The 16,538-nt window shown below is 32.1% G+C and overlaps 1 protein-coding gene across 1 annotated transcript; it reads left to right on the forward strand.

The window, feature by feature from the left end:
• The first annotated feature begins 11,971 nt into the window (after window positions 1-11,971).
• On the forward strand, window positions 11,972-13,675 carry LOC141649679 (protein FAR1-RELATED SEQUENCE 8-like). The gene is made up of 4 exons (XM_074458362.1): window positions 11,972-12,119; window positions 12,543-12,789; window positions 13,066-13,526; window positions 13,614-13,675. Exons 1-4 carry the CDS (start codon window positions 11,972-11,974, stop codon window positions 13,673-13,675), a joined length of 918 nt encoding a protein of 305 aa, XP_074314463.1.
• The last annotated feature ends 2,863 nt before the right edge of the window (window positions 13,676-16,538 follow it).

The following is a 16,538-nucleotide window of genomic DNA, read 5'->3' on the forward strand; positions in this document are numbered from 1 at the left end:
TCTACACACAAACTTAGAATGTTATAAGGATAAAGTTTCCACTAGCTTATTCTTAAAAGAATTGAGGTGGACAACTTTACAAGATCAACAATTCATAAGTGAGAGAGTCTAGTATATTAAAGTAACAGTAGCCAGGATTGTAACACTTGAAGACTTTTAAAAGCTTTGCAAAGTAAAGACTCGGTTTTTAAGCTTTGAAATTTTTTTTGAAAACTTAGATTAAATCTCAGAAAAAGTCTTGGAGTTTTGAGAGGATGAGGCACGCCTTTTATAGAGAGGATGAGCAAGGGGGTTGTTAGGGTTTTGAGGGTCAAAGACCATCACATGTGATGAGTCTCAATAACTTCCCAAACTTGCACAAAAGAGGGTTCTTATTCAAAAGGCAAAGGAGAGAAAGAGTGTTTGAAATTATCCAAAAGAGATCATACAATTTCAGAAAACAAAGAAGGGAAAATAAGTCACTTGATGACAAGCTTTCACAAAAATGGCAAAAAGCAATCTCTATTTTATGAAAGACAAAAGGGTCAAATTTGCACAAAGAGGAAACAATTTGAAATGATAATTATTCAAACCACTTTTTCTAGAAGGCCAAATCCTTGTAAAAATCTGAAAGTTATCTTTCAAAATATAAGACACGTAAATGACTTTTGAAAGATAAGAAAGTGTTCAAGTGTTACGAATTGAGGCAACAGTTCAGGTTGCTGTTACTTGTGAAAGTAACAGTGGTCTTGACTGTTTCTATTACTTTAAAATACTTTACTTTCTAACTTGTACATTAGATGACGCCTAGGACTCAATACAATTGGGTGATCAATGATTCAACACTTCTTAATCCAAGTTTGATTTAACCATAAATCCTGAAAAGGTAAACTAAGAAGCACACATTAAATGGGCATGTTATCATCAATCAAAGGAATCCAACAGGCCTTACTCACATTATTAAATTAGTTTATATATTCCACCTTTCTTTAAATTTTTTTACTTCGCGTATTCTAACAAAAATTACAATAATAGCTACACATTTCCTAAAACATTTTATATGGATAACTTTTCTAAAAAAAAAAAAAAAAGTCTAACGCTAAAAGTGTTAAAATTTTACTTCTACCTCCTAATACTTCACATTTAAAATTGTTAGTTTTACAGTTAAATACAATTAATTTAATTGTTAAGATCTATATACAAAGCGATCTAAAAACCGCGCTTTTGCGCGGGATCTACCCTAGTTAGGAGTTAAATAAGGAATTGTGGAGCCAAAACATCAAGGAAAGTAATAAAATATGGGTAAAAGAGTTGGGTGGGGTTTGGTGATATGAGAGAGAGATGAATAAAATAAGAGTAAAGGTTTCTAAAATAAGAAATGGGAAGAAAACCCGAATAATCGATTTAGGAAATAGGGAAGAAAATAGTGAATAGGAGGGAGTATATTTTTTAATATCTTTATTTATAATCTAAAGAGAAATACCCACCTACAATAGGTGGATAGCATTTTAACTCAATTCAACAAAAATAATCTAAAGAGAAATAAATGAAATTGAAGTAAGTTCCAAGATATAGTAAATGTGTACTCTATAGTTGTAAAACATGAAAAATCCTCATAAACTAAAAGAATAAGTCTATCCATAATTTTCCCTCCAAAATACTATACACTCATACTTAAATAAGGAAACAAATGTATTCATTGCTGCTACAAACTTTCCATCCCCTATTTACTAAATGAATAGGTGAAACTCCTATTTTTCCCGCCTAAAAATATTTTCTAAAATGGGTTTTGTATTTTTAGCATATAATAGATATGAATCATATGATGAGTTATAAATAGGCATAATTTTTTAAATGTAAATATTTATAAGATTCAATATTTTACATTTCTAACAAATTTATCTCCAGCCTTTTATGATAAAGAAGTTCTTTTAAAAAAAAATTAAGATAAAATTTCATTGACATTTTAAGAAGTTGCGGCTAAAAAATATGTTATTAGTAAAAAAATTACAAAATGACATCATTATTTTCTCGGTAAAAGAAAATTTTTCATTAAAAACACTCAAATTCACGACTTCTTAAAATTTTAATTTTAGTTTTTCAAATCAAAATATAATGAAATGAAACATGAATTGAAAAATAAATTGTCAATTTCAAATCTATAAATAATACTCTAAAAAAACTAAAAAAACTATATATACCGTGCATATATTGCACGAGGTCTATACTAGTTAATAAGGAAACATATACAATGTAAAAACTTAAAAGGATAACACGAATTTATTAAATAGTATTAATGGCCATGACATCCTTATTTTTTTTTCAAAATTTATACATGATACCCTATATAAATCAAGATATATACGAGTATTAAAAATAAGTTTTGTTGATAGAAAAAGTATCATAATAAATAAATTATGAGTGACAAATTTTTAAAAAATAAACCATAGTTTGAAAAATAGAGAAACGTAAAAAAAGCGCAAGTATTTTATTTAAAGTAATATTGGGTCCATAAATTCGAATAGTTTGATTAAAAGAATCAATCGATTATAGGAATAAAAAAGTGCGACGTTTTAACGTTTTACATAAACATGTAATATAGACCTTTAATTTTCTTTCTCATCCCCTATTTACTAAAAGAATAGGTGATTTCTATCATATTCCCGCCAAAAAGCATATTATCAAAAAAGAAAACTAATGATAATTATGTTCATTCACTAAATAAGGAAACTAAAAATTATAAATTCATCTATTATATTTTCATTAAAATTAATCTTTTCATCAAATTATATTATTTTCACTAAACTCTAATATATTAATTAAAATTAATATGGTATTAGTAAAAAATTACAAAATGACATCATTATTTTCTCGGTAAAAGAAAAAATTTCATTAAAAATACTCAAATTCATGACTTCTTAAAATTTTAATTTTAGTTTTTCAAATCAAAATATAATGAAATGAAACATGAAAAATAAATTGTCAATTTCAAATCTATAAATAATACTCTAAAAAAACTAAAAAACTATATATATCGTGCATATATTGCACGGGCTCTATACTAGTTAATAAGGAAACATATACAATGTAAAAACTTAAAAGGAATACACGGATTTATTAAATAATATTAATGGCCATGACATCCTTATTTTTTTCAAAATTTATACATGATACCCTATATAAATCAAGATATATACGAGTATTAAAAATAAGTTTTGTTGATAGAAAAAATATCATAATAAATAAATTATGAGTGTTACAAATTTTTAAAAAATAAACCATAGTTTGAAAAATAGAGAAACATAAAAAAAGCGCAAGTATTTTATTTAATGTAATGTTGGGTCCATAAATTCGAATAGTTTGATTAAAAGAATCAATCGATTATAGGAATAAAAAAGTGCGACGTTTTAACGTTTCACATAAACATGTAATATAGAGCTTTAATTTTCTTTCTCATCCCCTATTTACTAAAAGAATAGGTGATTTCTATCATATTCCCGCCAAAAAGGATATTATCAAAAAAGAAAACTAATGATAATTATGTTCATTCACTAAATAAGGAAACTAAAATTATATATTCATCTATTATATTTTCATTAAAATTAATCTTTTCATCAAATTATATTATTTTCACTAAACTATAATATTTTAATTAAAATAAAATAAAATTGATATAAAACTAAAAATTGCTAAATCTTTTATTGATCCTATTATTAGATGATGAGATGACCCATATTATATATAAACCAAAACTAGAAATCGTTGTTATTACTTTCGTGACCAAAAAAAATTGAAAAAAAAAATATATAAATTGAAACTCATTAGTTTTATGCTATAAAAATATTTTCAATAAAATATATTTCAACACATTACTCAATTTTGTTGACCATTTTTAGTTCTAGCTTTTATTTATCAAAGCAAAATATAATGATGAGAAATGTAAACAATTATAAGATACCATATTATATAACTAATTTACTTTAAGTACCGTACATATAATGCATGAGGTCTAAACTAGTTTTTATTATACGAATAACACGTTTTAACGTTTAACATAAAAATGTAATATTGAGCTTTGATTTTCTTTCTCATTTATATACCCCTTCCTTTAAAAACCATGCAATTGCATGAGATATAAACTAATTATGAATACTAGTATGGATCTCGCGCATGCATGCGCGGTATTTATAGATTATATAGTTGATAATGTACTATTTATAGATTTAAAATTGACATATTAATAATTTTTCATATTTTAATATGAGGATAAAAATTTGAAATAGAAAACTAATCCAAAGAATTGAGTAAAGTTGAAACAGGAGGGACATGGGTCTACATTCAAAATGCAAGTTCAAGTCACTCTTGCCATTTCAGTTTCGTTCACTTGCATTGGTTTAACAGCTAAATATCTCCTAAACTATGGCTAATTTTGGTGTGATACCTATCTGAGATGAAAGTACATGAAGGTAGCTTTCCAACAAGTGGTCATACGAACCAAATGTGTTTGGTGTGGTAGTTGCTCACCTCATCCCTTAACCATGAGGTCAGGGGTTCGATCCCTGCCAATGAGAATGAAGCAAACTCTTTGGCCAGCCATTTACCTCTTTGTGAGAGCACGCGCGGCGAGGGGATTATACGCTGATGTCGACGGTGGACACCCCGGTTTACACCAAAAAAACAAGTGGTCATACGCCTTATTTGGTTAAGTAACGAAGAAGATATGATCGTTTTAAGTTGAGTTGTCCAACTTTTACGCGGGTGACGAACTAACTCAAGTTTACTTCCTTAAATCGAGTCTTATTATTAGTTTCCTTATTTTATTTTGCCTAACAAGTTTAAGGTAGTATTATTTATTTCCTTATTGTTTCTTTCCTAATTTTAGCAAGTTGTAATAAGGCAATTTTGCCAATTCTCTAAGGGTCAAGTTTAGGAAAGTTGTTTTTAGGCAGTTTTAGGAGTCCTCTTAGTCGACCTAATCTACTATAAATAGAAGGCTTTGTATTCAGTTTTAATTGAATTGGAGAGTTAATTCAAGTTTTATACTTGTGTGTTTTATAGCTTGCGAGTTATAAGATTGTTATTTCATTCTTGCGAGGGTGAGATTAGAGTGTGAGTTGATCCTTGCGAGGTGAGAGTCATACAAACCAGTTGTGAGTTGTTACAAATTTCTTGCGAGGAAGGAGTGCAATTTACTTCATATCCTAGTTTAAGTTGAGGGGTCTTGCGAGATTTTCACAACTAATTCATATCCCTTTTTAATTTTTCGTGCATATTTCAAACAAAAAACACCAAAAACACTTTAATTCCGCAGCATTTTTATTATTCACAAAATAAAAACATCAAAATCTGAGTAGTTTTACATCAATTTGGTAAAACTCGTGCTTATTTTACATCAAAAGTAATGAAATGTGTATTTTAATTAAAACATTTACGAGAAAACTAATGATTTCAATTTATAAATTTTCTCAAAGAATTTTAAAGATTTTTTTTGTCACAAAATTAATAATATCAGTTCATGATTTTTTTTAAATACGAATTAAGTACGTGGTAATTTTTTTTATACGAAACTAATAATATCAATTTATCGGTTTTTCATACACAAATTTTTAGTTTATACCATTTTTGTTTTATTTTAATTATAAGATTATAACGATTTAAGATTATATATTAATTAAAGATAATAATTTAATAAAAATATAGTATTATTTCCTTATTTAATTAGATTCCTTTTGGCAGCTTTGATATTTTTGGATGTGTCAAATTAAAATTATTTTACATTTTAAATCAAAAGCCTTGTGTAAACCTCCTCCCAGGTTTATCTCGGGTTATAGCCCTAGTAAAATTGGGCTGGGTCTGTCCTCGCTTGTGATGGACATGATTCATCACAAGTTTATGACCTCTAACATCAAGCTACGAGCGAGAGAGTAAGTGCAAGAGGAATTATAAAATAATAAAAGATCACAAATTTGTGACGAAAAATATCCGTTATAAATTAGGATTTGCGATAAAAAATTAGTCAAACTTGCAGTTTACATAGCATAGTCGCATATATCAAAATCGGAAGATATTATAAATTAATTAAGGATTTTTCTAACCTATGCTCACTAGGTATAGGATAATAAACCCAAAAAGGAAAGAATTAAATGCTATTTTTATGGAAAATTGTAATATTCTATCACTTTTTACTTTTCTTTACAATAATGCATTTATTTCTTTCCTTTTTTGGTTTCTTATCCTATGCCTAGTGGGCATAGGTTAGAAAAACCAATTAATTAAATGGTGACCACGATTTGGTAATTGGGAAGTGAACTGTGGCAGGTGGCAGGCGACAGCCGACAGCTAAGTTATTAGATCATTGTTTAGACAAAGTAGAGGAGAATCTAAGCACAAGGAACAAATTGGGAAGATGATACACATACACATAGTGTACAAAAAATTTGTACACAAACCAATGGTGGCTTGACACGTGGCAAACCGTGGTAAACTAGGTTAGATTAGTTTAGGGTTAGGTTAGTCATTTTACATATATAGTTAATTAGTTAACTACACTTAGTTAACATTATTTATGGTTATTTTTGTTATATTTGATTTAGTTTTCTAAATTTCCAATTTAGTTTTCAAATTTTAGTTTTCAAAATTTTCGTAAACATTATGTGGATTTATTCACCATTTTTTACGGTTGTATAATTTTTCAAAAAACCCTTAATTATTGGAACCCTAATTTTTATCCGAATAATCAATTCGTAATTGAATTCGATAAATAAAATTTATTAATATTCCATATACAATAATCAATCTCTAATTCAATTCGTGAATTTTTTGAACTTGAATGCGATTTGATGAACCCTAATTCGTCAATAGGTGCATAAATTTAGCCCTAATTCGAGTAATCAAATGACTATGAACCGTACTTAAATAGGTGAAATTGATCTAGTATGTAATTCGATATTTGTTATCATTAATGATTGATGAACCCTAATTCGTGCAATTTGGGGGGAAAAAAAGTGGAAAATAGAATACAAAAACAAAAAAATGTTGTTAATAAGAATCGAATACGAGATGCATTGTGCATTAGAAGGGTGTTTAACCATTTAAGTAAGGGGTATCAGCGCATCTAATAATCAATTTAATTTTATTATATAGTGTTAAATAATCTTAATTCATAAAATAGTCAAACTTTCCTATTATATTGCCCTAAATTTCGCCTTTTATTGTTTTATTTTCATATTAGATTTTTTTGGTAACTAAATGATTTTAAGAATCTTTTATTTGATACAATTAAATTTATTTATTTAAATTGATTCTTAAATCATATGAGTATAATTTTTAATACCGTATTCTAAATCATATCTTTTTGTTGAGATTTTTTTTGGTATAATTATTTTTATTTTCTTGTATCTCAACGTTGAAGTGTTAACAGAAAAACAAAGAGATATTTTTTTTAAGAAAAAAACAAGCATTAGTTATTGAAGATGTATTTTGATCTTAATTTGCCTGGGAAAGATGATGAGCTTGATCTTAATGTGCCTTTGCCTGGAGAAGACGATCTTGACAATATCAGTTTAGAAGATTTTCATAATAACGTGGAAGTTCAACAGGACGGGGATGATCAAGAGGACGTTGTTAATAACGTGGAAGTTCAACTGGACGAGGATGATCAAGAGAAGGTTGTTAGCTTTGACAACTTTAGCTTAGATGATTTGTTATATGATGACGGTGTTGATGGTGAACCTGTCAACATTGGAGGTGACGACAACCATGAGGATGACGTCAACCATGAGGGTGACGACAACCATGAGGATGACGTCAATGACAACGATGATACCGTCGTCGAAAATGAGGTAGATGACTTGCATGAACCTCCTGTTGTTGAAGGGGGGTATGTGCAGAAGGTCGCTAAGTTCCTAAAAAGCGGATACACCGACAATGTTGAACTTGACCCTCCGACACAAGGAATGCATTTTGTAAATGGTGATGAGCTTGGTGCATATTGTTACCAATATGCCTATAATCAAGCCTTTCAATTTTATATTAGGACTAACAAACTATTGGATTACTATTCAGAAAAAGGGGTAAAGCGATATGGTGTGGGAAAGAGCGAGCCTCGTTTCTACATGTATAAACGAGTCATATTATGTTGCACAAGGGCGGCTAAACCAAGGAAAAAGAACATTGACGTTTCCTCATTTAAGCCATGCGAATGTGTCGTAGAAGCCACTTTACTAGATGATTTCATGGTCATCAAGCATGCTAGATTGGACCACAATAATGATGATCTCAATCCTACAAATAGTCGACATATGGTAGGATACAGGGTATGGGATGAATATTTTAAGAGACGAGCCTTGATGAATGATGAAGCCGGTATCCCAATTGCTAAAAACTTTAACACCTTGGTCAGAGAAGTTGGTGCACTACTACAAAACTTGTGATGGACATCGGACTTTTCGCTATATGGACATCGGATACACAACCGATGTAGAGTTTGGTCATGTCCATTGTGAATTAATGGACATCGGATTTTAAACCGATGTCCATTAAAATTTGCACATCGGATTTTTAGGAAAACCGATGTCTATTTGATAAATGGACATCGGATTTTTAGGAAAACCGATGTGTATTTGATCAATGGACATCAGTTTTTTGCAAAAATCCGATGTCTATTTGATCAATGGACATCAGTTTTTTGCAAAAATCCGATGTCTATAATTATTATTTTTTATAAAAAAAAAAATTACGCTGCTGCCCATATTAGTCGTACACATGATGACAATGCAAAATGATTCCATAATCAACAAAAAATATCTGTATACAATCAATCTATCGGTTATCCAAAGCCAATTACAAAAAAATTTCATCTACAGATTTGCAGCAATATTATCAGCTGCTTTGTCACGTGTCCATGACTTACCACCGTTAGTGCTTCTCAACAAAATTCCACTCCCTCCAGCAAACGTTAGTGCTTCTCAACAAAATTCCACTCGCTCCAGCAACTCAAGCTTCATCCTACATGTCATCAAAGCCAATGAACCTGAGTTATTATCTACCTACTCAAGGATAGTATTCATGCCATGAAAATTAACTTGGGCCAAAGAACTAGAGTCGCATGAACACCATGGGAAACTCATAGTAGTATATCAAATGTCAATTTCGACAATGCTAAATGGAAAGCAAGGGAGTACAAGACATAAAAAAAAAATTAAAGTTATCAAGACTTATAGGAGGCTTCAAGAGTGCATCACTCTAGCCACTGACTACATTAATACAAATGGAATTAACTTTCAGCCTTTAATATTTTTTCTTAGCAGAATGTTGATAAATACATGTTTCGAAACTAGGTGACATTTTGCAAAATGTATAAACAAAAATAGCAGCCACAAACGCTCATAGTTAAAGATCTATGGTCAAATATTGCTCTTAAATCTCTCTAAAGAAAAGTACTAAAGGCTCAGAGACTATCAAGAAACCTGCATATAATCACCGAGCAAACCCTTATATAAAAGCATTTACGATACGGTGCTGCAACTCTGCAAGCAGTGGTTTAATATCTATCATGAGTATGTCAGGAATCAATTTCTCATTGTCGGTGAACCATTTATGGAATTTATATTCCAACCCTTGCTTCAGAAATTGTCAAAGGTTTCTATGCCTATCCCATGCATTCATTAAGAGCATAAGCTGATTCATGCTACCTGAGAGGTATTAACCTAGTAACCTTTACAACATATAAGACCTGATGCTGGTTTGAAGCCTGTTATGCTAATCATAATGCTAGTTAATCAGAATGGCACAAACCAGAAGATGAGACAGAAAGGCAAAATCAGAATGTTAATCAGACGATGTTAATCAGACTAACTTAATCTATGATAACCAGACTTGTCGATAACATTTGCTTATAATTTAATCACTAACTGGAGCTATGCTAAGTTCTAAATAAATCAAAATAATCAAACCAGAACTCAGGGTGACTTTACCTTTATGTCTTGCCAAATCGAATCTTTAATTCCCTCGGTTACTTTAAGCCAATTCCCTCGGTTACTGGAGTTATGCTATATATCTTGAGTTATAGCCATCTCCTCAGAAACAATAATCGGTCTGAAACAATTATTAGCAACAATAAGTATAGAATTAGTCAACTCACCCAGAATCAAGCAATATCAAGCAGATGTAAGTCGAAAGTAAACAGCAAAGAAGATTGTCAAATGACAACAGTCATTATAATACCATTATACCATGAAATATCTCAGTAGGAACTTGAAAAATTGACGCTGATTTTCTATAGAAGATTATACCTTTTCTCTTTCTCTTTCCAAATCATTTGTCTCTTTTCTAGGTTGGTGTCCTCGGTTCCTTCAGAGACCAAAGAAAAAGAGAATAAGTCAATAAATCACTTGATACCATGGACAATCTTCATTTAATAACAACTCCGTATCGATGACAGAAGTAATAAATACAGGCAGGCTTCAAAAACTAACCTCAGTTCCTCTACTTACACCTTAACTTCTTCAGTCATATGGAAGAAACTAGAAGCATCCAGATCAATGTCCAATGGCGCCTAAAAATAATGAGTAGTTCCAAATAAGTTTTTTTAGAAGTGCAGAAGCTTAGTGAAAGACTAAAACTTTAGTGTACTCTTGGCACGATCAAATGATTAGTGATTTAGGAAAAACTACCTCAGAATTGTGTATCTCATGTAAGCCTATTGCTACATTTAGGTAGTATATACCTAAATGTCACACAATGTTCTAACGAATGGTGGAAAGTCATTTCAAAAGCCAGTATCATGCTTTACAAGAGCACATAAAGAAATAAATGTATGGGTTGCAGTGATAAAGTCAATCAATATGCAGAACGTGATAGGGATAACATATTTGCTCATTAATACAGGTTATTAGTCGCCTTCTAGGCGAGAAAGTATAATATCAAGATAGAACTTAAAAAGGTAAAAGAGGGAGCAGTTGACTTAGGAAAAATAATGGCAGTGAAAATGTTCATGATAAAATATTTGAGTTGCCATCTAAAGCACCTCAGGCTCCAACATTACTATAAAACACATTACGATATCAGAAGCTCCTCCACCATATCCCAATGCTAGAAAAAGAGCAGGAAAAGAAAATAGGATAGGGAAAGGCGTGGAATAAGTAGAGAAGACAAAGAAAAGAGTAAGTTGATGGGTGGCATACCTGGATTAGAGGGTGGTAAATGAACAAGCAGTCTCTGAATTTTATTACTCATATCTGTGATTTTGGAGTCCATTTACTTGATGCTGTTGTTAGTTAGTTGTTCTCGTCTTTTTCTCGACCGATGTCCATAACGAGTTTTGTAGTAGTGGAAGGGAATATGGCCTTGATAACCAGGCAGATACTCGACAACAGCAGTAGATATAACTGTACCACTTAAAAATATAAATGGTAGCAGCAGTAACAGTAGCATTAGTTGCAGGAATTGTGTCATCCTCATGAGTTTAGTTTAGCTACTTCTAATTAAAAAAACAAGTAGCCAAGTAGTAGGTACATAGATAAAAATCGTATACAAATCATACATTCAAACCTATAGTAGAGTACTAGGGACCACTGCCATTCACCAGCTATATGAATCATATTAGCAGAATCACAAACTAATCAACCTGATAACGAGCTCTCACTACCAACCTCGTCTTTGCTACCTTCTCAACTCACGATTTTTGAAAGATCCCAATCTCTAACTTCAATTAAAAGTCTGGAAATTGTTAATTAAAAAGAAAGACGATTCAATCATACCGTAATTCGTTCCCTATGAGCATAATTATACAACTAATTACACAAACTTTGAAGTTTAAACAAAAATCCCCAAAATCCCCAAGTCAATCATAAACCCTAATTCGAAATTATACATATTTAACCCTACAATTGTCAAAACCGCATAAATTCATTATGTAATCGATTGAAAGATTCAAAGCTTTGTAATTATAAAAATACCTGCGTTTATGAACAAGGGACGGAAAGAGAGCGAGATGCGGTACGGGAAAGAGTTGAGCGAGAAAGGAGACAGAAACAATAGATGTAGCAGGTCAAAGCGTCGTTGTCGTTGGGGTAGCAAGTCGTCGCCGTTGAGAGTGCAGGTCGTCGGCGTTGAGTGTATCACGTCGTCGGCATTGGGAGGTTTTTTTGAAATGAATGAATGCGGGAGGGAGAGTGAATACCGGGGTTTTGGGGGTGAGATTGAGGGAGAGGATTTGGGGAAAAATGTACCTAGTTGAAATTATAAGTGATATAGAGAGGTGAGGCAAATATTTTTGCAGTTTATAATTTTCACTTTAGATGCATATCGGTTAAATGCAATGTTCCTTGTCCATGATTTTTATATAGACATGGATTTTATTAAATATCACATGTCCTTTAAAATCGGAAATAATGGACATGTGTTTTTTAACACAACCGATGTACATGTAATTATATGCACATCGTTTTTTTGCAAACAACCGATGTGCATATTATGTACATCGGTTTTCCAAATAATCCGATGTCCATCGACTGATGTCCATAACGAGTTTTGTAGTAGTGGTGGTCACGCGAATTTAACAGTCATTGAGCGTGATTTGAGGAACATGCTCAATCAAGAACGACGACGCAGTAGAATTCAAGGTGATGCTAATGCTCTTGAAGAAAGATTTATTAAGTTGAAAGAAATCGATCCCGATTTTTACTATGCAATCCAGACGGATTCAAAAGGGATGTTGGTTAATGTATTTTGGGCCGATGGACGTTGCAGGGCTATGGCAAAGGTATTTGGTGATGCGATTTCTTATGACGCTACGTTCCTTTGTAACAGGTAACATTATTATCTTAAATAATCAAATTTTAGTCATTCATGAGAACCCTATTGTGCTACAGTTTTTTCTTATTGAATTGGATTTTTTTTTTAAAAAAAATCAAGTTCATTATGTATTTATCAATCATGTAAAATGGAATTAATTTAGTATGATTTGAGTCGAAGTATTATGGTTTAAATCGATCCTTGATTGCTGTTTTGGTAGGAGAACCGTATTTAGGTTAAAATATGATTTCAATTTACATTAAATTGCTTATACTTATGTTTAAATTACAGGTACAAAATGCCGTTTACTCCGTTTGTTGGTGTAAATCATCACGGTAGTACTGTTGTACTTGCATCCGCTTTGATTTCACACGAGGACGCCGCAAGCTTTATTTGGGTGTTTAGGAGATGGTTAGACTGTATGGGTAGACCTCCTTCAGTTATAATCACCGATCAGTGTAGGGGGATTGGTTTGGCTGTGAAGACCGTATTTCCTAATACGCTACACCGTTTGTGTCTTTGGCACATAATGCGAAATGGTTTTAAGAATTTGGGGAGCTTTGCTAGGTTCCGTGAAATTCAGGCTGACCTAAGGGATGTGGTTTATAAGAGTAAGGACATCGATGATTTTGAGGCATCTTGGCAAATTTTTGTCGATAAATATGGGATACGACGGCATAGCTGGATCAAGGAGATGTATGAAAAAAGGGAGTCATGGGTTCCGTTGTATTGGAGGCACATGTTTTGCGCAGGTATGTCATCCACACAAAGAAGTGAGCAGACGAACAGATTCTTCAAGAATTATGTTAATCCGCAAACAACTTTGTTCGCATTCCTAGGCAACTACGAAAATGCCATACGAGTCAAGGTCGAGGAGGAAGAACGATTAAACTTTGCTTGAACCAATAAATCGTCTTTGTACTATAAGAGTGTAATCGTTGAGGAAGTCTTCCGAAGAGCTTATACTAATAAGATGTTCGCGAAGGCTAAAAAAGAGGTGTACGCCCTTATACACATTAATGCTTCTAGTGAAATGAATATCGGGCAATTCTCTTCTTTTGTTGTAACCGAGGAGGTGAAACATCCGTTTTGGGCTCCACGGGATAAGAACTATAATGTCACAATCAACACGGGTACAGGTGAGTATAATTGTAGTTGTCAACGTTTCGAATTCCGAGGAATTTTATGTAGGCATATTATCCGTGCTATGTTGCTGAAGAAACTGCAGTTAATTCCTGATAAGTACATTTTGACTCGGTTTCGAAAGGATTTGGTTAGAGGTTATGAACATCTTCAGGTTGGCTACCACACACCCGGAGAGTCGGAACGCATTAAGCGTTCACTTGGGGTGACATTGAGGAACGACTACATATTCAGGCTAGCATTACAATACGATGATGCTTTCGCCATATATGATAGAGATACATCGAAGATGGTGAAAGAAATGGAAGCAACGGTTGGCACTCAGACCCTCAACGACATGGGTGTAGGTTGCGAAGTTAATCGGTTGTGGGGGAAAAGGAGACTACAACGGAAGGAAGACAATCAACGTTACATGGTCAGAAATGCGACTCCACGTAGAGAAGGCGGCTTGCAAGACCCCGTTGATAAGAGAGGAACGGGTAGAGCTCCTAGGCCTAGACAAATTACAGTTAGGAGGGCTTTAAACGTCGACGAGGCAGGTCCTTCACAACCTACGCCGAGAAGGAGAAAGGCTTTAAACGTCGACGAGACAGGTCCTTCACAATCTACACCGAGAAGGAGGACGGCTTTAAACGTCGACGAGGCAGGTCCGTCACAACCTACGCCGAGAAGGAGGAGGGTTACTAGAAGCACAGCTCGTAACACGCAGTAGATGAATCTTTACTTAAGTTTTGAGACGATTTTATTTCAAATGTTTTTTTTTTCAATTTTATTGGATTGAATTGATTTTTTCGAATTGTAGACAATGTTAATTTAGTCCTATTTTCAATTTATTCGAATTGATCAATTTTATGTTAGTTTAGTCGAATTAAGTTAGTTTATTAATTAGTTTTGTCGAAATGTTCTAAAGTTTCTCCAATTTGTCTATGACTAAATCTAATTGCATAATAGTTAGTCAGATTTTTTAGCCCGTCATAGTTCAATGAAATTTGTAAACTTAATGAGTATTAGTCCAATTGAAATCGTATTCTTATAAACATTAGTCGATATTGGCGAATTGAAAAGTTAATTGAATACATTTACTTAGTGAAACGTAAACATATGCATACTGATTTATAGTCGATATTGTCGAATTGAAAAGTTTGTGCTACAATTTAGTGAAACGTAAACATATGCATTCTAGTTGAATTGAGATCACAAAACAATACGACTTAAATTTATGGCCATAATCCCGCTTCATGTAACCCAAAAAAAAAAAAAAAAATTAAAAACAATACTGTACGCCTTCCAAGTTATCACAATCCGATTAGATTACCATTGGAATATCATCCGATTACAGGTGATCCCAAAACCATACGACTTACAACCGACATAATTATACAATCCATTTACATACTACAACCATCAGACTTGACTAGACGATTACAACCGACATATTTTGTTAGAATTTTTAATCTCATTAATTTACATATTCATATATGTTACATTTTAATTTAGTCATAAAATTAAAACTTGATCTTATGCATGCAAACTTAAATAAAATAGAGAAGAAATCGTCTTTCTTACTATGGAATTTCGGATTAAAGGGCACAAGTAAGATCTCCTTCTTACTTGTTCTTAAGCTTTCCTTATATGGATGAACAAAGATTCAAGCTTAGAATCCCTCCCAAAGATGAATACCAAAGATAACCTCTTAAAAGACTAATATTATTAGTACTAGAATAATATTAATCTTGCTAAAAATTGACCCAAAATATTTATTTTGATCTCTATTATTTCGGTATAGAGAGGAAGGATTTTGGAGTTTCTATCTCTCTAATTTTTATAAGATGTAGAGAGTAAAATCTGTATTTCTTACACTAGAAAGTTTTATGTAAAATTGTGAATGATTAAAAAAAAAACCATTGGCCTTTTTCTCCTTCAAAAACCGGGTATGGGGGGTGGCAAGGGCCAATGCATGACCATGATACTCTTTACAAAAACAACTAGGTGTGCATGACTATATATTAGGTTTAATGATCATGCTTTCCACTTAAAAATAATCAACACAATTTTTAACCTAATACTCCCTCCATTTCGGCACTTATATAAAATGGAAAGTCCATTTTATATTTTTCATTTGTCAATTGTCACATGTTACTAGTCATGTGAAATTGTCATGTATTTTTAACATATTAAAAATCAACGTATTAATAAAAATACGTCATGTACAAAATTCACTTAGTAATTCATAATTACTTGTACCAAAACGGTTTATCAATTATAAATCACAACGTCTTGTATTTATAATAAATTATTCATTCAGTTCCAATTGTTTCGTAAACAATAATTTTATCTATGTAATAAAACAATTTGATTACTTAGACCGTATCTTATTTAATCGAATTACAATAAGATGCGTCAATAATACTCACAAAATCGTCCGTCAATTTTAAGCAATTTAATTAACCCGTATCGACATACGATCAATTAAATAATCAATTAAGAGTGTTGCCCTTTAGGTATGACCTAAGGGGATCAATTGATCACCACCGTCGCACGACAATAATGTCAAACTCTAGTCACCAATCATTACCGATATGTGTGGACCAGTTGACAGTAAAATATTACATCCCACATGT

Source organism: Silene latifolia, chromosome 3 (assembly GCF_048544455.1).
Source record: "Silene latifolia isolate original U9 population chromosome 3, ASM4854445v1, whole genome shotgun sequence".
In the NCBI taxonomy this organism is placed as follows: domain Eukaryota; kingdom Viridiplantae; phylum Streptophyta; class Magnoliopsida; order Caryophyllales; family Caryophyllaceae; genus Silene; species Silene latifolia.